Source organism: Eurosta solidaginis, chromosome 4, assembly GCF_040869045.1.
Source record: "Eurosta solidaginis isolate ZX-2024a chromosome 4, ASM4086904v1, whole genome shotgun sequence".
Taxonomy (NCBI): Eukaryota; Metazoa; Arthropoda; class Insecta; order Diptera; family Tephritidae; genus Eurosta; species Eurosta solidaginis.
The window spans coordinates 12224103-12248542 of record NC_090322.1 but is presented as its reverse complement, the minus strand read 5'-3'; the positions used below and the strand labels follow the sequence as shown (position 1 = coordinate 12248542).

General features: G+C 36.7%; 2 protein-coding genes across 10 annotated transcripts in view; one reads left to right on the top strand and one right to left on the bottom strand.

Moving 5' to 3' along the window:
* LOC137249034 (uncharacterized) overlaps positions 1–24440 on the top strand; it is a 139067-nt gene that overhangs the window by 70045 nt on the left and 44582 nt on the right. For 6 of the 9 annotated variants that reach the window (XM_067780121.1, XM_067780123.1, XM_067780117.1 and 3 more), the window contains one exon: positions 14066–14521. In XM_067780121.1, coding sequence (XP_067636222.1) covers positions 14099–14521 — 423 coding nt within the window. In that variant the 5' untranslated portion in view covers positions 14066–14098. Of the gene's footprint in view, positions 1–11265; positions 11441–11775; positions 11962–12085; positions 12325–14065; positions 14522–24440 lie in introns of those variants that run through there. The other 3 variants (XM_067780118.1, XM_067780119.1, XM_067780120.1) reach the window with 3 other exon arrangements.
* Sec22 (vesicle-trafficking protein SEC22) lies at positions 83–3231 on the bottom strand. Its single transcript, XM_067780152.1, has 5 exons — positions 2794–3231; positions 840–949; positions 460–715; positions 350–395; positions 83–276 (listed from the first exon to the last, which is right to left on the bottom strand). Exons 1-5 carry the CDS (start codon positions 2866–2868, stop codon positions 128–130), a joined length of 636 nt encoding a protein of 211 aa, XP_067636253.1. The 5' UTR covers positions 2869–3231; the 3' UTR covers positions 83–127.

The window sequence follows — 24440 nt, the reverse complement described above, 5'->3', positions numbered from 1 at the left end:
TATGTACATATATGTAGTAAACATTTAAATTGTCGCCAAAGCATAAGATACATACTTCCTGATGCTAAAAATACGCAAAGACTTTTTAATAAATTTTTTCCTTTTTTAATTAAACATTCAACAATTATTACAAAACCCAAAAGTATAAAATAAATACGGTTATAGCAATACCAGCGGCGCCAAGTTTTAGATACATTGATTTTCGATTTAAATAAGTTGCATCTTTTTTGTATTTCTGTGACATCATTGAAAGATTTTGCGTTTTAGTGTCCAATTCTGAAAATGTAGAATGCTTCTTTAATATACGTATATGCCATAAGATATAATACAAAAAAAAAAAAAAACTTACCTGAAAGCACTGTACCCCGCTGCAGTACATCATCTATATTTTGTACCTAAAAAAAGAAAGAATTAAATATGCTTTCTTGCTTAATGAATTAGTATGTATAGATAACTTACCATAATTCGCTGCACATCCTGTAGCTGTGTATTAATTGCATTAATATTTCTTCTTCGATCGGTCAACTGCTTTTTGGCTTTTTGTATATAAACATCAAATGCGATAAATGCATATGGTCGCGTCACAGAATTGACACGTCGCCCATAGGTCGCATGAAATTCTTGCGCCAAATCCTCCAAGTAATTGAAGGCCAAACGCTTGGAGTACATTTTATCACACATTACCAGATAGCAAACATCATTTTCTATTAGGTAACTAAAATAAAAAAAACGTAAAGTTATTGAGAAAGTGCTTTTAAAAAAACAGATAAGTTGGGTAAAAAATATTTACGAATGATATGCACTTTGCACCCAACTTTGTAGCTCAGTAATGAACTTACTGGAATAAATATGGTCCCGTCTCAATGCTGCAACGCGCTGGCGATTGTGAACTTAATTTTCTGAAGAGCATTTTTGCTTGATTTTGATACTCCAGTATGCTGCGTCCGGACTAATTGATAGTGCGCAAAGAAAAACAAAGTTAACAATCAGTGCTTATGCATGTATGCTGATATGTAAATCATTATTAATTCAAATTAAACCCATTGTTGGTGTTGTTGTAGCAGTGCTTCCTCCCATACAATAAGCTCGAACGATCGCAAATTTTCATTAATATCCTCTAACGGGAGTACAAGGAAACTGGCAGTTTCAACCTAAAAAGGGCATTTGAAATCATCGATAGGGTCATCCTACTGAGGAAACTGCATAACATTGGGGTACGTAATACAGTACTGCGGTGGTTTAAAAGTTACCTTACTGGCAGAAAACAGAAAACCATAATTAGAAGCGCATCGTCGCCGGAAGTTGATGTTGAAATAGGTCCAAGGATCTGTTCTTGCTGCAATATTATTCATTGTATATATAAACGATATAAAGAACTGTCTTAGCCACTGCAAGATACGACTCTTCGCGGATGATGCATTATTGACGATAAGTTGGTCGTCGGAGATAGAAGCTATATCTAAAATGCAAGCGGAATTGAATGCTGTTTATAACAGGTTGTGTCAAGCTAATCTTAAAATAAATATTGAAAAAAACGAAGTGGATGATCATGAGAAGAAAGAATGCAGAAGAAAATAATATAGCCTTGAAAATAGCAAACAGTACCATACAAAAAGTCAAAGAAATCAAATACCTAGGAATTATAATTGATGAGAAACTTAAGCATGAGCGCCTTAAATATACAGATGCAAAAATATAAAAAAAAAATTGAATTTCTGTTCCGCACATGCAAGCACGCCAGCAAATATTATAAAATTATGGTTTATAGGTCCATTATAGAACCTCATTTCAGATACTGCCCTACGATATTATTCATGTTAGCCGACTCGAACATCGCAAAACTATAGGTGAAACAAAATAAAGCAATGCGGTTTATTCTTAGAAAACGATATGATACCGCAATACATGAAATGCTAGAAAGTTTAAATTGGCTGAGTGTAAAGCAACTCATTGTATACTACACTCTAAAATTCATACCCAACATGAAACTAGGCAACCTGCCGAAATATTTAAATGACCGAGTAACATACAACAACGAGGTTCATGACTACCACACAAGAAACAGAAATAACTTTCGTCTGCCATTTGTTCGATCAGAATTCGACAAGAACAATATATACTACGAGGGATTGAGAGAATACAACGATCTACCATGTGAAATAAAACAATGTCCAAATATCAATAAATTTAAGAAATTATTATATAACTATTGCAAAGCACTACCATTTAGATAATGATCTGATACATACATGTACCTAATTTAGGTCTACAAGCCCGTAAATAAATAAAACAGGGATGGACCATAGTTAGAGGCGTTGGTTCCCTATGTAATTGAAAATATGGTTGGTCCGCAAGCAGGACATACATTTTGTATGTCGGGTTTGATCTGCACAGGTAAGAGTTTTACCTGTTACTGTACCCAGATCGAAGTTGAGCTAGAGTGACGCACATTTCCCTAGGAAGAGTGCGTTCCTCTTCTCCGAGTTCTGGGTATTTTTCTTTAAGAACTGGATTCGCCGGGCAATTTCTGGTATAAAGGTCCGGCGCCTGTTTGTGGATATCACTGATGACCTGTTTGTTTTTTTTTTTTTCATACGGCTGTGTTCTCAGGTTCCGTATTTCCTGATAATGCTTACGGAGATGACCTCTTAAACCCCTGGGAGGTGTGACCTCTTCAATCAGATGTCTGTTGTTTCTGAGTATTCAACATAAACGGTTTGTTCGGCATTCCATTTCTTTTCCTAGTGGGGAGTGACAAACGGTTCAAAAGTTAAATTACGCCATTTGCCTTACCTGTTCGTCATCTGGCATGGTACCAACCAATGGAAGTCCATCGATTACACGCGCAATCAATGTCAAAAGTGCCATCTTATTTTTGTTAATGCTTCCTTGTTATAGGATATGATTCATGTAGTCCCTTGGAATTTGCTTCTTTTGTTCTCTCCAAGCAGCACACTTTGCTCGCATTACAGCTTTTGCTGTTTTGTTTGGAGTTATGGTTTTGTCTCTTATAAATATTATAACTTTTTATGTTCAATAGTTAAGTTTCTTTTAAAGCAAAATATCTAATAAATTAATGCCAGAATACAACAAAACAACTAAAGCTTCCGTTTTCCTGCAATTTGGTGAAATTTACGTCTATGAAGCAATTCGAACACGTCAGCTAAATGTCAAAATCGGCTAATCAAAATGCGTTGTTGCGTAAATATACAGCTCCATTCTGCATTTTGACTTAGATTGGAATTTTTTCGATTTTACAAATTTGGCATTCTGTGTTCCAATCTCTTTCGATCCAACTTCGAATCGTTCGATTTTGTGTATTCTGCATTTCGATCGTAGTTCCGTTTTTCTAAGTTGGAAATTAGCATGGTTCAACTATATACAGGTTGGCTCATCTGTAAAGCAACAAAATATGTCTGTTCAAATTGTCAAAATCTGTGTATTGGTGTTGGTGCGAATGGTATGGAATGGAAACATAAAACTTAGCAGTTTTTGTATGTGTAAGTAAAATGTTGCCAATGTGTTGGTTTCATTTTGAGTTTGCCATCTCCTTTTGACAATCCCTTCGACCATGCAATGACATAAATAAAATCAGCTGATGAGATGAGCCAACCTGTACATAATTGAACCATGGAAATTAGTTGGCGGAAAAATATTCACCCCTATTCTGCATTTCGATTACGTTCCCGTTCTCCGCTCCGCTTTAATCGAAGTTTGGTATTCTGCATTACGACGGAATCGTAAAGAGAAGAGGAAGAGCAAATGATTTTTCGAAATCAGCTGTTGGTACGGAATGTGTGAACATTGGAACAAAATAAATTGAAGAAAATTTGTAAAAAACATTGAAAAACGTTTATATTTTATTATCCACGCCATTTTGTACAAAAAAGCAATAGAATATATTGCCGCAGTGTTATATTTTTTTGAGTGAAGTGTTTTCATAATTGTAAGTGTGTTTTTTTCGTTCTTTTGGCCAATTCCCTGCCGTCGCCACCAAGTTTTGTTAAAACGGATTCCTGCCCAAAAATAGTTGACATTTTCTGAATTTTAAGGATGCTAATTTCATTGCACTGGCCTAAAATACTTTATAAAGGTTTATTTATTCTTTCCGCAAGGATTGTTTACGTTTTCGCTTCACCTTCCTCTACGCCGACAGCTTGCTTTGGCATATAACTGGACCCAACGAACAGACACAAATTATAGCTGTCTATTATAATGGAATCAATAGCCGCGGCATTATTTATGGAGTTGGAAAGCAACGCATACGAAAATTGCCAGGCGAGAATGGAAAGGCAAATATTGCGAGATTTGTGTAATCCATTTGAGATGAGTGACGAATTGTAAGAAATTTAACTCAAAAGTGGTAAAGTTTAATGACTTATTTTCCTATTTAGGTTCAAAAAAAACTTTCGACTTAACAAGGATGCTTTCAAGTATGTGTTAGATACTTTTGCGGGGCAAATACGTCCAAGGACTTCGACATCGACATGTTGTTTTTGGCCTGGAAACATATAAAAAACAATCATCATCAAGCCTTCTACGTTTCTTAACAAGTTTTACTTACATTTTTGTTAAAATTCTGTTATAAATTAATAAAAAAATAAAAAGAAAATATTTTTCCGCCAACTAATTTGCAACTTAGAAAAACGGAACTACGATCGAAATGCAGAATACAAAAAATCGAACGATTCGAAGTTGGATCGAAAGAGATTGGAACACAGAATACCAAAATTTCCAAATCGAAAGAATTCCAATCCAAGTCGAAATGCAGAATAGGGCTGAAAATAAATAAATGTAAGGCGCGATAACCTCCGAAGAGATCTAAGGCCGAGCTTATCTTCCAATTTGCGTCATGCTCCTCTTGATTTCCCCTACAAGTTGGCCGGACGGTACCTATATGTTTTATGCCGACTCCGAACGGCATCTGGAAGGCAGATGAGTTTTCACAGAGATCTTTTCATAGCAGAAATACACCCGGAGCGCTTGCCAAACACTGCCGAGGGGCGACCCCGCTTAGAAAAATTTTCTTCTAATTGAAAAACATTATTTTCTAAAATTTTGATTTTGCTTTGCCCGGAGTGTGAACCCAGGGCATACAGTGTGGTAAGCGGAGCACGCTACCATCACACCACGGTGGCCGCGATGTCGAAGTCCTTGGACGTATTTGCCCCGCAATAGTATCTAACACATACTTGAAAGCATCCTTATTAAGTCGAAAGTTTTTTTTTTAACCTAAATAAGAAAATAAGTGTTTGCTGGGTTGAGCACATATGGTCAAAAAATTAAAGCGGGAGTCATTGGTGCCGTATGTCGTATCGCTGTAGTCGTATCCCTAACGTAATCAGCTGTTTATCGTTACGACGGTTAACCAAAAACCAATTGGTTGGCTACAATACGGTTACGACCTTAGCGGCACCAATAATCGATTGCATTGATTCCCATAAGGTTGGTCGAATCAGCTGTTATAAGGCTACCGATACGGTTACAGATAAAGCACCAATGTCTGCAGCTTAAAACACAGTTGTCAAAATAAGTCATTAAACTTTACCACTTTTAAGTTAAATTTATTACAATTCGTCACTCATCTCAAATGGATTACACAAATCTCGCAATATCTGCCTTTCCATTCTCGCCTGGCCATTTTCGTATCCGTTGCACTCCAACTCCACAAATAATGCCGCGGCTATTGATTCAATTATAATAGACAGCTATAATTTGTGTCTGTTCGTTGGGTCCAGCTATATGCCAAAGCAAACTGCCGGAGTAGAGGAAGTTGAAGCGAAAACGTGAACAATCCTTGCGGAAAGAATAAATAAATCTTCATAAAATATTTTAGGCCACTGCAATGAAATTAGCATCCATAAAATTCAGAAAATATCAACTATATTCGTGCAGGAATCCGTTTCAACAAAACTTGGTGGCCACGGCAGGGAATTGGACAAAAGAACGACAAAAACACACTTACAATTATGAAAGTACTTCACTCAAAAACATATAACACGGCAGCACAGTATTATGTTCCTTTTCTTTGTACAAAATGGCTTGGATAATAAAATATAAACGTTTTTCGGTGTTTTTTACAAATTTGCTTTAATTTATTTTGTTCCATTGTTCACACATTCCGTACAAACAGCTGATTTCGAAAAATCATTTGCTCTTCCTCTTCTAGTTACGATTCCGTAATACAGAATACCTAACTTCGATTTAAGCGAAGCGTAGAACGGGAACGTAATCGAAATGCTGAATGGGGTGATAATATGCAGGGGTGCATTGATGGATGGAGTAATTTCTTTACAAATTTTGGTTTAAGAACTTTTTTTTTGTTGGAATTTTATTATCTTACTTTTGTATGTCCAAGTGAAAAAATCAAGCACAATGCTTAAAAATTATGCGTTTTGTTCTTTTGCAGTTCAAATTGAGAATCCGAATATATTAAAATGGATACAAAGCGAAAAAAGAACAGACAAAGTTCAGGGTTGCATGAATATGTACGTTGTACACAGAATTGTATTTTAACACGCCTCCTCAACGTTCATATGCATGCATATTAAATAAAAAATATACATTCAATTAATTTAAACCTAGCATCATCATTAATTTCTCATGGCTAGGTTTAGGCAAATTCTTAGTCAAAATATCAGCAACCATGTCACTGCTACAACAATAATTGAGATCAATGTCGCCTCCTCTATAGATATCTCGTATATAATGGTATTTAATGTCGATGTGTTTGCTTCTTGCATGGTATACGGGATTCTTCACAAGATTCATAGCACTGAGGTTATCTCCATTTCCTACGATTGCCTTAGGGAACTCGAGCTTCATTTCACCTATAATTTGTCGTAAAAATACAGCCTCTTTAACTGCAGATGTAAGAGCCATGTATTCAGCCTCAGTACTGCTGAGCGCTACCGTTGATTGTTTTTTCGACTCGTAAGAAAAAACTCCGCCAGCTAGTATAAACACATATCCCGTATATGATTTGCGATCACTACCATCTCCGCCCCAATCTGCGTCTACAAAGCATTGCACATCTTTACCCGTTCAATGATATGTTAGCATTTTATCTTGCGTTGAATTTAAATATCGTAATATTCTTTTGGCTGCTGCTAAATGCTCGGAATGCGGATCATTATTTCCCTGCGCCAGTTTGCAAACTGAATGCAAAATATCTGGTCGTGTGCACACAGCTAAATACATTAACGACTAAATATTGGTACTGAACCTGGTCGACTTTCTTACAATTTTTCTTATCGCAATTCACCTGGTGCCCTGCATCCAAGGGAATAGCAATTGGTCTGCTGTCCATCATTCCAAAATCATTTAATATTTTTCTGATATGAGCCTTTTGCCCAATGGATATAGAACCTGTTTCACCATTACGATTCACTTCCATACTTAGAAAATGCTGCACTGGTCTTTTGTCGACTACCTCTACTTCCCTTGCTATACTGGCTTTGATATCATGCATTTGCTTATAGTCAGAACTAGATATCAGCAAATCGTCAACATAGACCGCGATAATATTCATTTGCCCATTTCGGTGATTTACGTATACACATGGTTCACTTTTACATAGTTGGAAACCAATCTTCTTTAAAATTGTATCTAATTTCAAGTTCCATTGACGCCCGGACTGCTTAAGTCCATACAGGGCCTTTTTCAGTTGTAAGCAATGATTAGGGAACCGTTTATTAACGAACATTTCCGGCTGACTCATGTATATGTTATCGCCTAACTCATTATTTAAATATGCGGTGGACACATCCATTTGATGGAGATGTAATCCATATTCTGCTGCTATCGCAAAAATCATTCGTATACCTAACGACGGGTGAAAATGTTTCGTCGTAGTTCACGCCATATACCTGTGAGCACCCTTTTGCGACTAACCTAGCTTTGAAACGTTCCATGTTACCATTCGTATCTCTCTTAATCGCATATACCCATTTGCACTTTACAGCCTTTTGCCTTTTAGGAAGTTCTGTAAGTTGCCACGTTTCATTTTTTAATAAAGAATTATACTCGTCTTGCATGACCTCATACCAGTTTTTAGCATATTTACTTGATAATGCTTGCTCTGCAGACTCTGGTACCTCATCATTTGTCACTTTAAAATTTTCTTACTTGGTGCTAAGTAGTTCCAAGGAATTGGAATGATCACGCGAATGTTTTCCGTATTCGCGACATGTCACTTACCAACATTTTCGCCATTATAAAATAGATTTCATATTATATAATTCTTGTAATAACAAAAGCTATCATCCGGTGGCAAAATCCTTTGCAACAACAACGATTTGAGCCAGATAAATCCAGATAGAAGTCTGGTTCAATTTGTGAGCCAGATAATTTGTTAATTACTTCTTTTTAGGTTGGCAACGCGGCCTTTAATATACCTACTTTTTCAAAAATAGATGTCGCTGCTTAGCCTTTCGCCGTATGAGTTAAATGTAAAACAGCGGCGACATCTGCCTATCACATTTCACGTGTGCGAAAATTTCATGACATCTGCTTCTCAAGTCTCTCAATGAACCAGAGCATTTCCTTGAAAATTGAGCGTGAGCCGGAGCTGTAAAACTCACTGAAAGACGGCAAAAATCACTTTTGCAAATGCTTAAATTTCAGCCACAAATTGAGCAGCTGTTCATTTATCTGTCAAATCATCACTTTCCAAGGTTGGCAACGCCAATTCAACTTCAACTGAAATAAGTTGTAATTCGTAATACCAAACAGGAGTTGAGTTGTCTGAAAGTTGAGTTGTTTTAATTACAACCCAACTAAGTTGAGTTGTATACCGTAATAGGGGCATGAGAATCCGAATATATTAAAATGGATACAAAGCGAAAAAAGAACAGACAAAGTTTAGGGTTGCATGAATATGTACGTTGTACACAGAATTGTATTTTAAAATTTTTTACACGCGTATACGTTTACGTTTGCGCGTAAAAAACGCCTTATCCTCGGTTAGATAATGCTTAGGAGACCCATCTAGCGGCACTGGTTAAATAACTAGCTACAGCACAGGGTGTACCGAAAAGCGGAGACACAACCCTCTGATGGCCATAGTATATAACCTATAGCTGAATCAGTTGCGATGAATTGTGGACACGCACCATTTTAAGAGGTGATATATAGAATTAGTGTAGAGGTGAAACATAGACACATATTTCAAACTTTTTTTAATATTTCAGTGGTATCTGAGTATAATGCGTATTGAAATTTGGTAGTACTAATTTTATGCGCGGCAATTTCAGAAAAGTAGATAAAGTATAACGCTTAGTAGTCCATATAAAGTTTAAGTGTAAAAGTCTATAGATGTAAAAAACACAGCTAGTATTCTTGTTTTTTGTGAATGCCGCATAGGGAAAATACTGATATTTGAGTAGACTGCATTCGCCAAAAACTGTTCTGTTTGAACATTTGGCGCATGACTAAGACGGGACATAGTATTTGGAAATTGCAACTTGGTTGCCTAGAGGGAAATGAAAAAGGATTTTGCGGCTCCAAAACCGCTATTGGTAATAAAATGTAGATACAACGATGGATCAGACGGGGGTTGGGGAGGGCGTTGGATGACCTGGAAGAATTAACGTGGTTATAACAAATCGATTTTGTGATGGTCGGGCTGGTACATTAATGGTGCTATTTTCCGAAACGTACCGCTTCAATATAAGGCAAAGAACCACCAACATTGACAAAACTCCCCAAAACCTTAGGAGCAGGGACGGAAAATAATAATTATTTTTATCGGAGTCGAAAAAGTCCGGCTCAAAAAATTGTCCTAGGTGAAAATATTTAAGTTCATAGGTATCCCTATAGCAATATAATGTCGAATCATGCATCCTTTTTATTTTCCGAACTTTTTCCATAAAAGTCCACATATAAAAGTAAAATCTGTATTTTTATTTTTTGATTCCGATAGCACTAGTTAAACTCGTACTTTTAAAAATAAAAGTCCGGAAATAAAAGTTAAATCCAGACTTTTATTTTTTAAGGCCAAGATAAAAGTCCGGCTTGATAACAAAGAAACAGCTTATTCGAATTAAAATTGTTTTTTTTATTTCGGAACGCCGTTTCTTTGTTATTAAGCCGGACTTTTATTTTGGCCTTAAAAAATAAAAGTCCGGATTTAACTTTTATTTACGAACTTTTATTTTTAAAAGTCCCTAACTAGTTCTATCGGACTCTGGTAATAAAAATCGGAAAATAATTTTTATCTTGATCCAAATATATTAAAAGTCCAAAATTAATAGTTTTGCAAGGAATATAATAAGAATAAAGGAACAACAACAACAACAACAGGAGAGCTTCCTTATCTCTGCAGGAAATAAAGCAACTACGTGATCTGGGATCGGATGTACCTGTATTTCAAGGTTAATGGGAATTTTAATTAAAATTTTAGTTTAATCCAAAATATAAACTTGACTCTGTGTTGCAACCCAGAAAGAGGAGAGAAATGTCAAAACAAACAATTGGAAGCGAAATTTTCCATTGTAAACTTTACCAAGTAGCGCAACTAACAGCTGATCGCTCAAAATTTGCACACACACACAAACATCACTAATGGCCATATTACGGAAATCTTAGGGAAATTGAAGTTAAATTTTTAAACAGACATAAAATGTTATAATTTTGGAATAAATAGCATCTAGGACACCTTAATTGTAGTAATTGAAAGAAAATGTTTGCTTATACTCAAGTATTTAATTATTTTTTCTAAATTTATCTTTAATATTGATGCAATGATTGATCCAATGCAACTCTGGTCATCCTACTGTTCTTCATTCCACTCCATTCGAGTGCCTATTTTCACAGCCTGCGAGTGCCTTCCACTCTATTCGCAACATAACCTCGAATTAAGCTGCCAAACTATATAGTAAACAATGAAATTTTCTTTTCACCGAAACGAACATTGTTTACTATATAGTTTGGCAGCTTAAATAGAGGTTATGTTGCGAATAGAGTGGAAGGCAGTGGACTAGGCAGTCGAATGTCATATAATGAAGAAATGGTGTTCGGAGTTTTTTCAAAGTTAAAAAAAAAATGTTAAAAGCTTTAATATAAATAAAACTATTGTTTTAATAACAACAAAAACGCCTTATATATTCTATATACATAAATTCGTTAGGATTATCTCACTTCAAAAATTGAGTTAAATAATCTAAAGTTTGTTTTTGAAATTGAGTCGAGAACTGTGCGTGTGAATGTGCGAATTTTCACCGATCAGCTGTTAGTTGCGCTACTTGGTAAAATTTACAATGGAAACGAAGTTGCGATTTGTGAACAAATGTTATTTTATTAAAAAAACGTATGTTAAACGAAACAAAATCGATTGCAAGCGACAGCAAGTTAAGCAGAGCTTAAAAAGCCAACGAAAGTATGCATTTAATTGTGTGCAAATGCTCATAACGAATAGAAAAAATAATTAAAATTCGAAGATGTAAGTTGATTATGCCAAGGCTGATTTGGGTGGCTATGTATGTGAGTTGAGTGTGCATGTTAAATGAGCAATTATCGTGGTTGAAAAGCTGTTGCCGAAAATTGTTTAACGAAAAAAAGAAAGTTTTTCTTATTAATTCTGATCTTATAAATCTTAATTTCTTAAAAAAGTTCCAAGCACATAAATTTTATAAACGTTTCATCCTTTGGGCCGAAATCAATTGCAGTATGCAACCCTGTCAAATTTCACTCATTTTTTTTCCTTTTTGTTTTTTGCGTTCACTTGTCATGCCACTTTTCAACATAGCTTTTGACATTTCACTTTTTTATTCATTCACGCATTGTGCTTTTTCATTCGTGATATGTATATTTTTTCCATTGGAAAAATTTTATATCAAGAAAAATCGCATATATTAGATATTTTGCAACAAAGGGATATAATATTTATCACAGAAGGGACAAAGAATATGTTAGATAACTGTAAATAGCGAAAAGTACTGAAAAAATTGGCTGCAAAAAAAGGTAAGACTTCATTGGTGGTGCTAATCGTGGTCGTAAGTAGAAACTAAGAAAACTTCCACGTAAACTTTTTCGTTTATATGCCCTACTACCATCCGCGGAAATGCAACAATAGCAATAATAGTTAAAGTAGGGTTGAAGTATGGGAGTACCTAGTTGCAATAAGTTAATGAAAACTTGGTAATTAATTCTATACGGCAGCATGACTTAATAAACTTCCAAAAATATCGGGAGAGGTATGAAAAGATGAGTTTGGATCCAGGATCGCGAATCCCAAAAACGGAAGTCAAAATTTTGCGTCTTTCAAAAGATATTCGCGAAAACCCGAAAAAATTCTCTGACGTGGGGGTCTTATGCGAGCTGCAGGTATTATAAAAAAATAAATCCGGCGCAAGATTTCAATTAAATTTTTACATGCACATAAATATTCTATTAACGTAGGTATGATTTAGTAGCGAAAAGGCTATATATAGCCTTATATATTCTTTGCAAAACATATGGTATGGCAGGGCGATCCTCTTATTGGGCATTTTTCCCTGTAAAAGCTGTTTTTGATTTCTGCTCATTACAAAATGTGTAAATGTGGCCCTCAGAGCACTTAAAGATCATACGATAAAAAACAAGTACAATACGCAAATTTCGGCTTTCCATTTTCGGCGAGCTATGATTAATAGCCCTTAAGTATATACGATCATATCAAGCAGGAACAGAATCCAATAATCACTTTCTACCAAAATCTAAAGTGCCTATGAAAGCAGAGAGGCAACGGTATTTGCTTTCCTATACATGCTCTTGGGGACTTCGAAAACACAGTCAACATTGGTGAATTTCGACCACTAGAAAAGAGGGATGTTGTTTTTGTAGTACTATAGGAAACTGCTATGTCATTGTTGTTGTAGCAGTCATCAATATCCTCTAACGGGAGCCCAAGGAAACTGAAGTTTCAACAGGGGTGAACCATAGTGAGAGGGGTGCTAGAGGAGCTGGTTCCACATTGCAATTGAAGAAATGGGAAGCAGGAAATACATTTTGTATGTAGGGGTTGATTCTGGATATGTATCCTGTACAGTATCCAGATCGAAGTTGAGGTAGAGTAACCGCGTTTCCCTAGGGAGAGTGCGTTCCGCTTCTGCGAGTTCGGGGTATTTTTCTTTAAAAACTAGATGGGCTATTCCTGGAATAGATGTCCGAAGCCTGTTTGTGGATATCACTGACGACCTGCTTGAGTTTTTTTGCTTGTTGTTGGTTTTGTTGTTGTAGCAGTGCTTCGCCCCATACAATACGGAGATAAATGAAATGCTAACCAAACAGTTCCCGTTGAATACCCAGAAACCTGGGCATCCCAACAGACATCTGATTGATGAGCCAACCCCGCCCAGGGGCTAAGGAGTAATATACGTAAGCACTATGAGGAAATACGGAACCTGAGAACACCAAAAAACACAAGCAGGTCCTCAGTGAACTCCCCAAACAGGTGTCGGACCTCTATGACAGGAATTGCCCGGTGAATCATGTACTCAAAGAACAATAGCCTAAACTTGCAGAAGAGGAACGCACACTCCCTAGGGAAACGCGAGTCACTCAAGCACAACTTCGATCTGGATACTGTAACAGGGTGAATTCAGGCAGTTCTTTGCCGGATATGAGTCCCGTGGGCTTCCCTACCAGCGCTTTCTGGTACTACTACTCCGACTGCTGGGCCGAGTCGTTGTGTATTCTAAGCCCCCAACCTGCTGGGGTACGTTCAATGATGTCATATTGGTCGGGCCAATACCTTGATGCTTGTTACCGGAGCGTATCGAATCTTTATCCGGCAAAAGACCATCAACGTCGGTAACACTACCAAGCCTCTTGGGAGTGTTCTTACCACTACAACAGCAACAAAATATTTATAGCTTATTACTGTATTTTTTTCATGCACCCCTATTCATCACTTACATGCATGCATTCATACTTCATATTTGCACAACTGGTTTTTAATTCAAATTATTACGGTCAATGACAGTTGAGTAATAAATATATATCATGTGCCGTTAAATGTACATACATATCAATAATCAATTTTGCGGCCCTGGTTTTTTTATTTCCAATCTTTTTCTGCATTCAGCGTAAAATTTAGTGTGTAAATTGTAAAAAAAAAATGTCTTGGGCGCCGCAAAGTCCACCAGCGTTAGCACCTACGCTGCCACAGCCACCAGCGCAGCAGCCACCACCTCAGCAGTCACAGCAAAATCCATACTCGCAACAACAAAAATTACAAACAAATCCTGTGACAGAACAGCCACATCAAACATTTAATAATCAACAACAATCATTGGCACAAGCAAACTCCAATACAAATCAGCAATTAAAAGCAGCACCAGCACCGCCCCTTGTGTCCAATTTGCCTCCCACCACAGGCGCTTATTTAAACAAACCGATAACAGCTAATAACAACAACAATAGTTATAATGCGTTGCAGTCCCAACATAATTCCATACGGTCACAAATGCATGCCAATGGCGGTGCTACACATCAACAGCCTACGCAGCAGCATCAGCCGGGTCATTTCGGCGCACAACAGGTAATTTTATTATGGGTTTCGTTAATATGAATTTAATGTATGTACATGTTGTACATTTGTTTGTGTCTTATCGCTGGGTCAGACGTATGTATGTGCGGCTAGGGAATAGGTACTATTGAAACGTTTTCCCAATTTCGCCCATTATCTTGTTTTCGTAATAATTTATATGATTATACTTTATTTTGTTATTGTATTGGGTATTGCTGATTACATGCAATGAACATTGACAATGCCAGTTCATGATCACATTATCATATTGTATAATAATAATAATAATAATAATTTATTTATTTACGGTCTTTAAGACCTAGTTCAAGGTAAAAAAAAAAAATATATATATATATATATAAATAAATTGTATACATTAAATGCTTAATGACTTACAGTATAAAAATAATTTTGCTTTAAACTTATTAATATTTTCACAGTCTTTTATCGCATTTGGTAATTCATTGTACTTTTTATAACCTATATATTCTAAAGTCTTCTTCGCGAACTCCGTTCTTACTCTAGGCAGTCTTATATTTCCGCTGCTTCTAGTTCCATAGTTATGTATTTCATGATTAAAATGTATTCTCCCGTTCAGATAATTCGGTGTTATTCCTAATTTCATATGATGTATAAATTTCAATGTGAAATAATATATCGACTGTTTTACACTGAGCCAGTTTAACATATTTAGCATTGTAGTTTTTGGTGTTCTAAGCGAACATTTTAAAATTAATCGCATTGCCTTGTTTTGTTGTATCTGCAGTTTTTTTATTTGTGTGTCATTTGCTAATAGCAGGATTGTTGGACAATAGATAAAGTGCGGTTCAATAATTGATCGATACACTAATAATTTGTGTCGTTGACTAATATATTTACAAGTTCTGTACATAAAACCAATTTTTTTTGCAATTTTGTTTTCTAAATAATTTATGTGTTCTCCAAATCTAAGGTTTTTGTCGATCCAGACTCCTAGGTATTTGATCTTGTCTACTTGCTGAATTTCAACATTTCTTATCTTCAGAGTAATATTGCTAAGGGTATTGGCACCCATAATGCTTTGATTTTTGCAAAATATCATACTTTTGGTTTTATCCACGTTCACTTTCAACTTTCTATGGCATAGCCATTTGTAAAGGGAGTCTAAGTCTTCTTGCATTTTCGATACCGCAAAGCCCTCACTTCTTTCACTAATGGTTATCAATGCATCATCCGCAAATAGTCGAATATTGCAATATTTCAAGCATTCTTTAATATCGTTAATATATATTGTAAACAATAGCGGTGCCAATACTGAACCTTGCGGTAGCCCAATATGTACATCAGCAACCGGTGAAACTGCACTTCCAATTATCGTCTTCTGTTTTCTATTACTCAAATAGCTTCTGAACCATTCCAAGGATTTTCCTCTTATCCCATTATTAAACATAACATTCAGCAGTTCCTCTCTATCCACAGTTTCAAAAGCACGTTTTAAGTCTAAAAAGACTGAGATCACAACTTTCTTATCAGTTATATCCTCTTTCCATTCCGCAATAACCATATTCAGTGCGGTTTCGCAAGAATGGCTTTTCCTAAACCCAGATTGTTCAGGTATAATAATTTGGTATTTATCTAGATATGCCACTAATTGATTTTTAACCACCGTTTCCATAATTTTTTCATCTGCGGGTAGCGTATTAATTGGGCGCAGTTCCTCTGGCCTTACTGTATTTTTGACTTTTTCCGCAGGTACTATAGTTGATACTTTCCAGCAATTTGGAACAATGCTACTGTTTATTGATTCATTTATTATATCTTTGTAGAAGTGAGCAATGTAAATCATGGCATCTTTAAATACCCCCTCCGACAAAAGCTTTTTTCCACCATATTTGTTTCTAAAAGATTTAGAAATGTTCATTATATCATCTAACTCTACGTCGGTGAATTGAAAAGTTTCAATTGCATTATTTACACTTGTTTCTGCCGCAATCGGAATTATTTCAATGCTATCATTAATTTCAGCTATGCTCTGTATAAAAAATGTATTTAGGGCATTGGCTATATCGTATTCCTTCTCGAGGCATTCACCGTTAATTACTATTTTGCTAACGACCTTTCTGTCATCGGTGAGCTCAGCAAGATGTTTTAAAGACTTCCACATCCGCTTCATGTCTCCTGCACTATCGAGCACTTTATCTTCCATATATTTCTTCTTTTTATACATAACAGTTTTTTTATATCTTTTTTTTATGCCATTATAATCCACCCAGTTGCCAGTATTTCTAGCAGTATTATAGAATTCAATTTTTCTTTTGTGCAGTTCCCTTAGCTCACGGTCATACCACTTATTCCTCAGTTGTATTTGGATCCTCTTCTCATACGTCAATGCTTGCATAGCTCCAGTTAAAATATTGTTCAGGATCTCAGTTCTACGTTCTATTCCTACATGAGACACAGAGCTAAAGTCGCACGTTCGCAGCAGATTTAAAAGATTTTCTGCGCTATAGTACTCCCAGTTGGTGACAGTAGCAACTTTTCTCATTTTGCAATATTTAGCTGTTGGTACTTTGAAATGAATTGTTTCATGATCGGAAATTTTATATCCACTTACATGTTCAGTTTTAACTTGCTCATTATTGCTGAAGAGCAAGTCTATTTTCGTAGAGGAGTGCTCAGTTATTCTTGTGTTGAAATTTATTCTTTGTACCATAGCCATTTGTGCAAATAAACTTATAAGCTGGTTTGAGTATGTTGATGATATATTCATATTAATGTTAAAATCTCCAACTATTATAATGTTGTCAGATTCCCTGAGGTGTTCATTGATGACATTGTTTAAGTATGTCATGAAGTCAGCATCACTGCTATTTGGTGAGTGATAGAGTACACCAATTTGCCATTTTAACGCATATTTTTTAAGTTTTATGACAATGCACCACACATTCCTGTCAATAGCTTTATTACACACTATGCTATATTGTAAATTTTCATGTACATACATTAGAACACCACCTGTATGTCTACTGTGGGAATCGCAGCGGATGAATTTATATGTGGAAATGCATAGCTCAGAATCCATGATTTTATCTGTTGTACATGTTTCCGCGCATAAAACAATGCTGGGTTTTTTTATTTCTATAAGATGTTCCAGCTCTAGCTTATTTGCTGTAATACTATTAATATTAAGATATATACAGTCCAAGTTGAGCACTTTGTTACGCAGGTTTGTTTTAGTTTTTGACTTGTGCTTTGTGGTTACAGATTCCCTCGTTGGTTGCTAATAGCCAATCTTCCTCTTCCTTGCTATGAGCTTTTGTTGATACACAGGACACATTCTGTCCATGGAATCGTGATTTTCGTCCAGTCCCAAATTTAATTCTTTATTTGCCCTGATGCAGTTGATGCATTTATTTATTGCTTCTTTATTGCATACCACATATTTGTGCTCACCCAAGCATTTCGTGCATACTTCTTTTTCTTTGCAGTCACTGGCTTTGTGATTGAAGCCTTTGCATTTGAAACAACATAGTACTTGCACTGCATCATATACTCTGCACCGCTCCCAGCCTACATTGAGCCTTTCTCCGGCTAGTATATTCATAAAAGCTTCAACCTCCACTTCAAGTACGGCATTATAGTAAATTTTCTCATTTTTTTTAACTTCATACTGCTTGACAATTTTTATATCTGTTTCGGATAGACAATTATTCTGACGTTTAATTCTCTGGGTAAGCTCATCATTATCATACTTGAAATTTATACCAGTTACAATAACGGTTGGTTTCACTTTCATAGGAATCTTCACATTGTAGTTATTTCCGAGGCTGTTCTCAATAGCATTTTTTATTTTCTCACGATCATGGTCATTTGCACTCTCTACAATCACTACACCGCTTTGTCTTGCTACTATATTTGTAATTTGTAGCTCCTTTGGATCGACATTCAAGTTTAGATCATTTTTGGTTTTTTCAGCACCTTGCTTTGTATTTGGCTTAACTATTAAGGGAACAACTTTTCTAATCTCTGGCAACGCTTTTGTTACAGCTGCATACGATGCCTTGGCTTCAACATTGCTGTTTCTCTTTATTTCTGTGCATATTTTTTTATTTTCATTACTAATTGTTTCAATCATTTTCTTATTGTCATTTTTATTGCTTTTTAACTCTTCGCATACTTGCTCACTGCTTCGCTTGAACCCTTCTGCTATTTCACGGATTTTGTTTACTTCTTTCACACTTCTTTCGCAAGATTCTTGAGCTTTTTGCATTGCTTTGATTCTTTCACTAAATGCAATTTCCACTGCTTTAAGTACTTGTTTAATCTCTCGCTCATTTTTCTTTAGTGAATTATCAAACTCACTTCTATACTCTGCTAATTGTTGTCCATTCTGCTTTACCACCATTTGCATATCTTTAAGGATGTCATCAACGTTATGTACATACTGCACACAGTCAGTACACATAAACCTAAGCATCTCACATTCTTCAAGTTTGGTGACGCTGTATTGATCCAAGCCTGAGCATTTTGTTGTTAGGTGGTAATATTTACCACACACCCCTTCACACCGAATTTTTGACGCTTCTCCTCGTATATTACTTTTGCATTTGTCACATTTTTTCTCCATTCTTCTTTACACATATACAAAATTTATTATAAAAGTAGTTTACAATGTTTTTGCATCAAATAACTGCAGAACATTTATGTCCGCTAATTGTAGTTGAATTTTAGAGTTTTTATGTATATTTCTCACAAATATTTAGTGCGTATAACTAATTTAAAAAGATTTTAGAATATGCGCATATTTTTCACCGCTTTCTTTCACCGTTTCTTTCACGTATTGTAACGAATTTACTTGCAAATCCTCTTATTTGCAATCCTCTGCTAAGTTCGAATCACTAAACTGTTGAATAAATAACTCCAATTTGTAATAATGCAAAATGGCCTTTATTAAAGTACTTCACAATACACTCAAACTGTGCAACGAATAGCTTGCTTAATTACCACACTGATTGATAGCTCAATGAAACTCTACTATTCAAAATAATACTGCTATTGCTCGCTAGATATCGTCTTAATCGCAACTGCTTGACAACTCAAATCAAACTGAATTACTTCTTACTCGCTTGCCCCGCTTTTATAGTTTACGCTGCATACTTCTAGGCTCTTCGATTTCCAGAACTTACTAGTTGTTTCGGCTACAAAATCGCCAGCCACAACTACGTGCACAAATTATTGCTCTCTCTTGTGACAGCTCAGATAAGATATATGCATGTGTTTGTGCATTGCCGCTCCGCTGCTCGTATACGTACATATGTGTGGACGCAATTATTTACGCGTTTATGTAGATACATAAAGATTGAATTATTGATGTGAATGTTTGTAGTTTACAGTCTCTCGCGCGCACATAGGCATATAAGTAAATGCATCTGTGTGTGACATCTCTCTGGGCTGCCTTATACATGTGTGTACTTGATTTAATTATTAACGTAAATACTGCTTGGCATGGCCTTAGCATCGCCTTAGTGATGGGATAATTTAGTGATGCTAATATCCGTGACACTGCTCTCCACCTAAGTCTGATCGTCCCGATCAGACAAATCTCTCGATCTAAACGTTGCTAGCCTTTCCAAATGGACCACCTTCATTTTGGTTCGTGGTTTACCGATGGTCTGTATGCGGTACACTACATCGTTGATCCGTTTTACAACTTTGTATGGGCCTTCCCAATTACACTGCAATTTCGGGGACAAACCTTTTTTACGTTGTGGGTTGTATAACAGCACCAAATCTCCTTCCTGAAAACCTTCTGAATTAATTGCTTTATCATATCTGGCTTTCATCTTGTCACTCATAATCTTTGTTCGTTGCCTTATCAGATCATGTATTTCTCTTAGCTCTTCTTCCAAATTACTAGTGGATTTCCTGACATTTCTCTCCGCATTGGCATCTATCCCAAACTTCAAATCAGCTGGCAGTCTAAGGTCATTGCCAAAAATTACTTTTGCAGGGGTTTGGCCCGTTGTCTCATGCACTGCTGATCGGTAAGCCATCAAGAATAATGGTATGCAGGTATCCCATTCTTTATGGTACTTGTCCACTACTTTCCTTAAGTGCTCTTCCAATGTTCTATTGAATCGTTCTACCATACCATCGGATTGAGGATGCAATGCAGTTGTCCGTGTTTTTCGAATGCCCAATGACTTACACATTTCCTGGAACACAGCTGATTCGAAATTCCTGCCTTGGTCAGAATGTAACTCCATTGGTACACCATACCTTGCAACCCAATTGTTTATAAACACTTCTGCTACCGTTTCCGCTTCTTGATTTGGGATTGGGTATACCTCTGGCCATTTGCTGAAATAATCTATAACTACCAGTACATATTTGTTTCCGCCGTTGCTAGTAGGAAATGGACCGGCGACATCCATAGCGATCCTTTCAAATGGCGCACCTGAGTTATATTGCTTCATCTGGCCATGACTTCGTGTTCTGGGCCCTTTCGCTCTGCTGCAAACCTCGCAGTTCGCAATCCACTCAGTGACCGACTGACGGCAACCAACCCAATAGAATCTCTGTTTAATCTTCTCGAGCGTCTTCGTGATTCCAAGATGACCTCCGCTTGGACCATTATGCAGCTCGCTGAGCACATCAGGAATCCTCTTTCTGGGAACAACTATCAGTTTATTCTTGTATTTACCATCCTCACTCTCCCATACTCGATGAAGGCAACCGGATATCAATTCTAAACTGTTCCACTGTGCCCAATATGACTTCGCAATGGGACTCTCTGCTGACATCTCTTCTCTGTTTGTTCTTTCATTTCGTTCGAGCCCTTGCATAACACGTGACAGATCTGCATCTTCTAGCTGGCACTTTCTTAGCTGTTCCTTGTCCCATTCATCTGTACATGTTATAGTCATTAGCCGGACATCTATAATGTCTTCTTTAGCCTCGGCTTTTGAACAGTGCTTGCATTCCAAACTATATGGTCTTCGTGATATTGCATCGGCATTTCCATGGGTACTACCTTTTCGATGCTCAATGGAAAAGTCATAGCTTTGTAGTCGCTCGATCCACCGTGCCAATTGTCCTTCCGGATTACGGAACTGCAGTAGCCATTTTAAAGCTGCGTGATCTGTCCTGACACGGAATCGCTGGCCGTAGAGGTATTTGTGAAAATGTTTAACGCACTCTACCAATGCCAACAGCTCTCTCCGCGTAACGCAGTAGTTCCTCTCTGGTTTTCCAATCGAACGGCTGTAATATGCAACTACCTTCTCCTGTCCATCGACCAGTTGTGATAAAACGCCTCCTATAGCATATCCACTCGCATCTGTATCTAAAATAAATGTTGCTCCTGGAATCGGATATGCTAACATTGGGGCAGTGCACAAACGCTCCTTCAATGTTTGGAAAGCCACTTCTTGCTCCTTCTTCCATTCAAAAGCTTTATTTTTTCTTGTAAGCTCATGGAGGCTATGGGCTACGCTGGAAAAATTTTGTACAAATCGGCGGTAATATGTGCACAGCCCAAGGAAGCTTCTTAATTCATGTAGGTTCTGTGGTCTTGGCAAATCCTTTACAGCCTCTATCTTTTCGTTCGCAGTGCAGATCCCCTCTGTCGTTACCTTGTGACCCAAATAATTTACTTCCTTTTTAAACAGCGCACACTTTTTGGGACTTAACTTCAGACCAGCGCCAGCTATTCTTTGGAAAACTTCCTCCAAGTTCTTAAGATGTTCATCGAAATTCTTGCCCAATACGATGATGTCGTCCAGGTACACCAAGCATGTTTGCCAATGTAGTCCTTTCAATACCTGATCCATGAGTCTCTCGAAAGTAGCTGGTGCATTACATAGTCCAAAGGGCATTACTGTAAATTGCCAAAGACCATCTCCGACGCTGAAGGCTGTTTTGTATTTGTATTTGTATTTGTATTTATTAGGCAATTCATCCCAGCACAACAATTTGACAAAAATTATTTTACAGTGCTAGTCGGTAAAAGGCATAAAATAGGAACAATCTAATCTTGAAACTTAAAGCTAATGACTATGGCTAAGAAAAGGTTACAACGAATAATATATTTAATAAATAGTAAATAGATAAATAAAGGAATGATAGAGTACATTTGCTTAGAAGGAATCAGTATTTTAATTGTCTAGGTTATTATAGAAACTTGTTAATTCTTTATTGAAGAGCAGAGCATTGCTTATAAGCCTAAGTCTAGAAGGGAGCGAGTTCCAAAGACGTATGGAATTAATGAAGAACTGGCGATCAGATATTAGCATACGATGTCTGAAGTGGGTAAGGAGAACAGATCTAGACGACTGGAGAAAATTTAGCCTCCGATACAGATAGTCAGGTTCCTTCATATATATTAATTTATGTAGCGTAGTGAGCGTTTTAAGTTTAATAAGGTTATCGAAAGAAATGTTTAGCAACCTGTAAGCATGTTGAGAGACGTGGTCAAGTCTTTTCAACCCATAGACGTATCTAGCAATGTTGTTATACACAACATTAAGTTTCCTATTACATACATAGTCACAATTGGAGTAAACCTCACAACCATAAAGGAGCGTAGGTATTAAGTACGCTTTTGCTATTAGTAGACGAATATGTAACGGAGTAAAATATTGTGTAAGCCAGAGTGTACGAAGCATCCCATACACTTTTCCCACTGTGAGGAAGATGTGATCTTTCCATGTCAGGGTTTTGTTAAAAACTATACCTAGATTTTTTGCCGTGTCAACGTATTCTATAATAGTGTTGTCTAAAATTAAATTTTCCATTCCACTTTTATCTAGTGACCTTCTATGAATGACTATACATTTCGACTTCTTAGGGTTAAGACATAAGCCGTTCATAGAAGCCCACGTACCAATTTGACACAAATCGTAATTTAAGTTATTAATACATGAACTGGTACGATCACTAGGACAGCACATATACAATTGTACGTCGTCAGCATAAATGTGAATATTACAATACTTGAGAACACCAGGCAAATCGTTTATATACAAAACAAATAACAGGGGACCAAGGATTGAGCCTTGTGGGACTCCTCTTAAAACACTGACGAAGTCAGACTTTCTGCTACCAACACTTACTGCCTGAGTTCGGTCGGCCAAATACGATCTGATTAGGGCTGTTGCACAGTTGGAGAAATTAAATAGGTTGTCCAGCTTCTTGCAGAGAACGGTGTAGTCGACCGAGTCAAACGCTTTTGAATGGTCGAGAAATGTCAGGAAAGCAGTAAAATTTTTGTCAACTTGTTCTCGAATATCCTCTATCACCGATAGGAGCGCCGTTTTACAGCTACGATTTGACCTGAATCCAGACTGGGAATCTGTGAGAAGGTTATTATTCTGCACATAAGTATTTATCTGGCAGTGCAAAATTCGTTCGACGACCTTGGAAAGGAAAGGCAGAATAGCTATAGGCCTATACTCCTTGTTTTGCTTGGGGATTGGGATTACCTTAGCAACTTTCCAACATTTGGGAAATACACAGGACGTCAGCACAGAGTTAACTAAGTAGGTTAAGTGAGGAAAGATTTTAGGAAGAATTATTTTTAAAAATTTCGGACATATACCATCGAACCCCATAGCATTAGACTTTACTGAAAGAATGGCTTGAACGACATCACAATCATCGACACTAGCAAACTCAAGAGGACCAAAATCAACATTAGCGCGAATACAATAATTATCAGCACATATATTGTCAGTTGAGATTGGCAGATTTACAAAATTTATATTTATCTCATTAATGTCTACATCAGGGAGGACAGAAATATCACATTTGGATTTTCCGATACCAATATGTTTAATCGACTTCCAGGTTTCCTTCGAACTCAAAGCAGCACTAAACTTGTTATATTCTCTTTGTCTTCCTCCTTTACCTCCACTTGCCAGTAGCCGCTTTTCAAGTCCAGTGTGGGAAACCA

Coding starts and splice junctions, on each gene's coding strand:
- Sec22 (XM_067780152.1), bottom strand. CDS start 2,868: ATGGCACTTTTGACATTGATTGCGCGTGTAATCGATGGACTTCCATTG. Junction 950..2,793: donor CCATGCCAGATGACGAACAG/GTAAGGCAAATG, acceptor ACTATCAATTAG/TCCGGACGCAGCATACTGGA. Junction 716..839: donor ACGGGACCATATTTATTCCA/GTAAGTTCATTA, acceptor TTTTTATTTTAG/TTACCTAATAGAAAATGATG.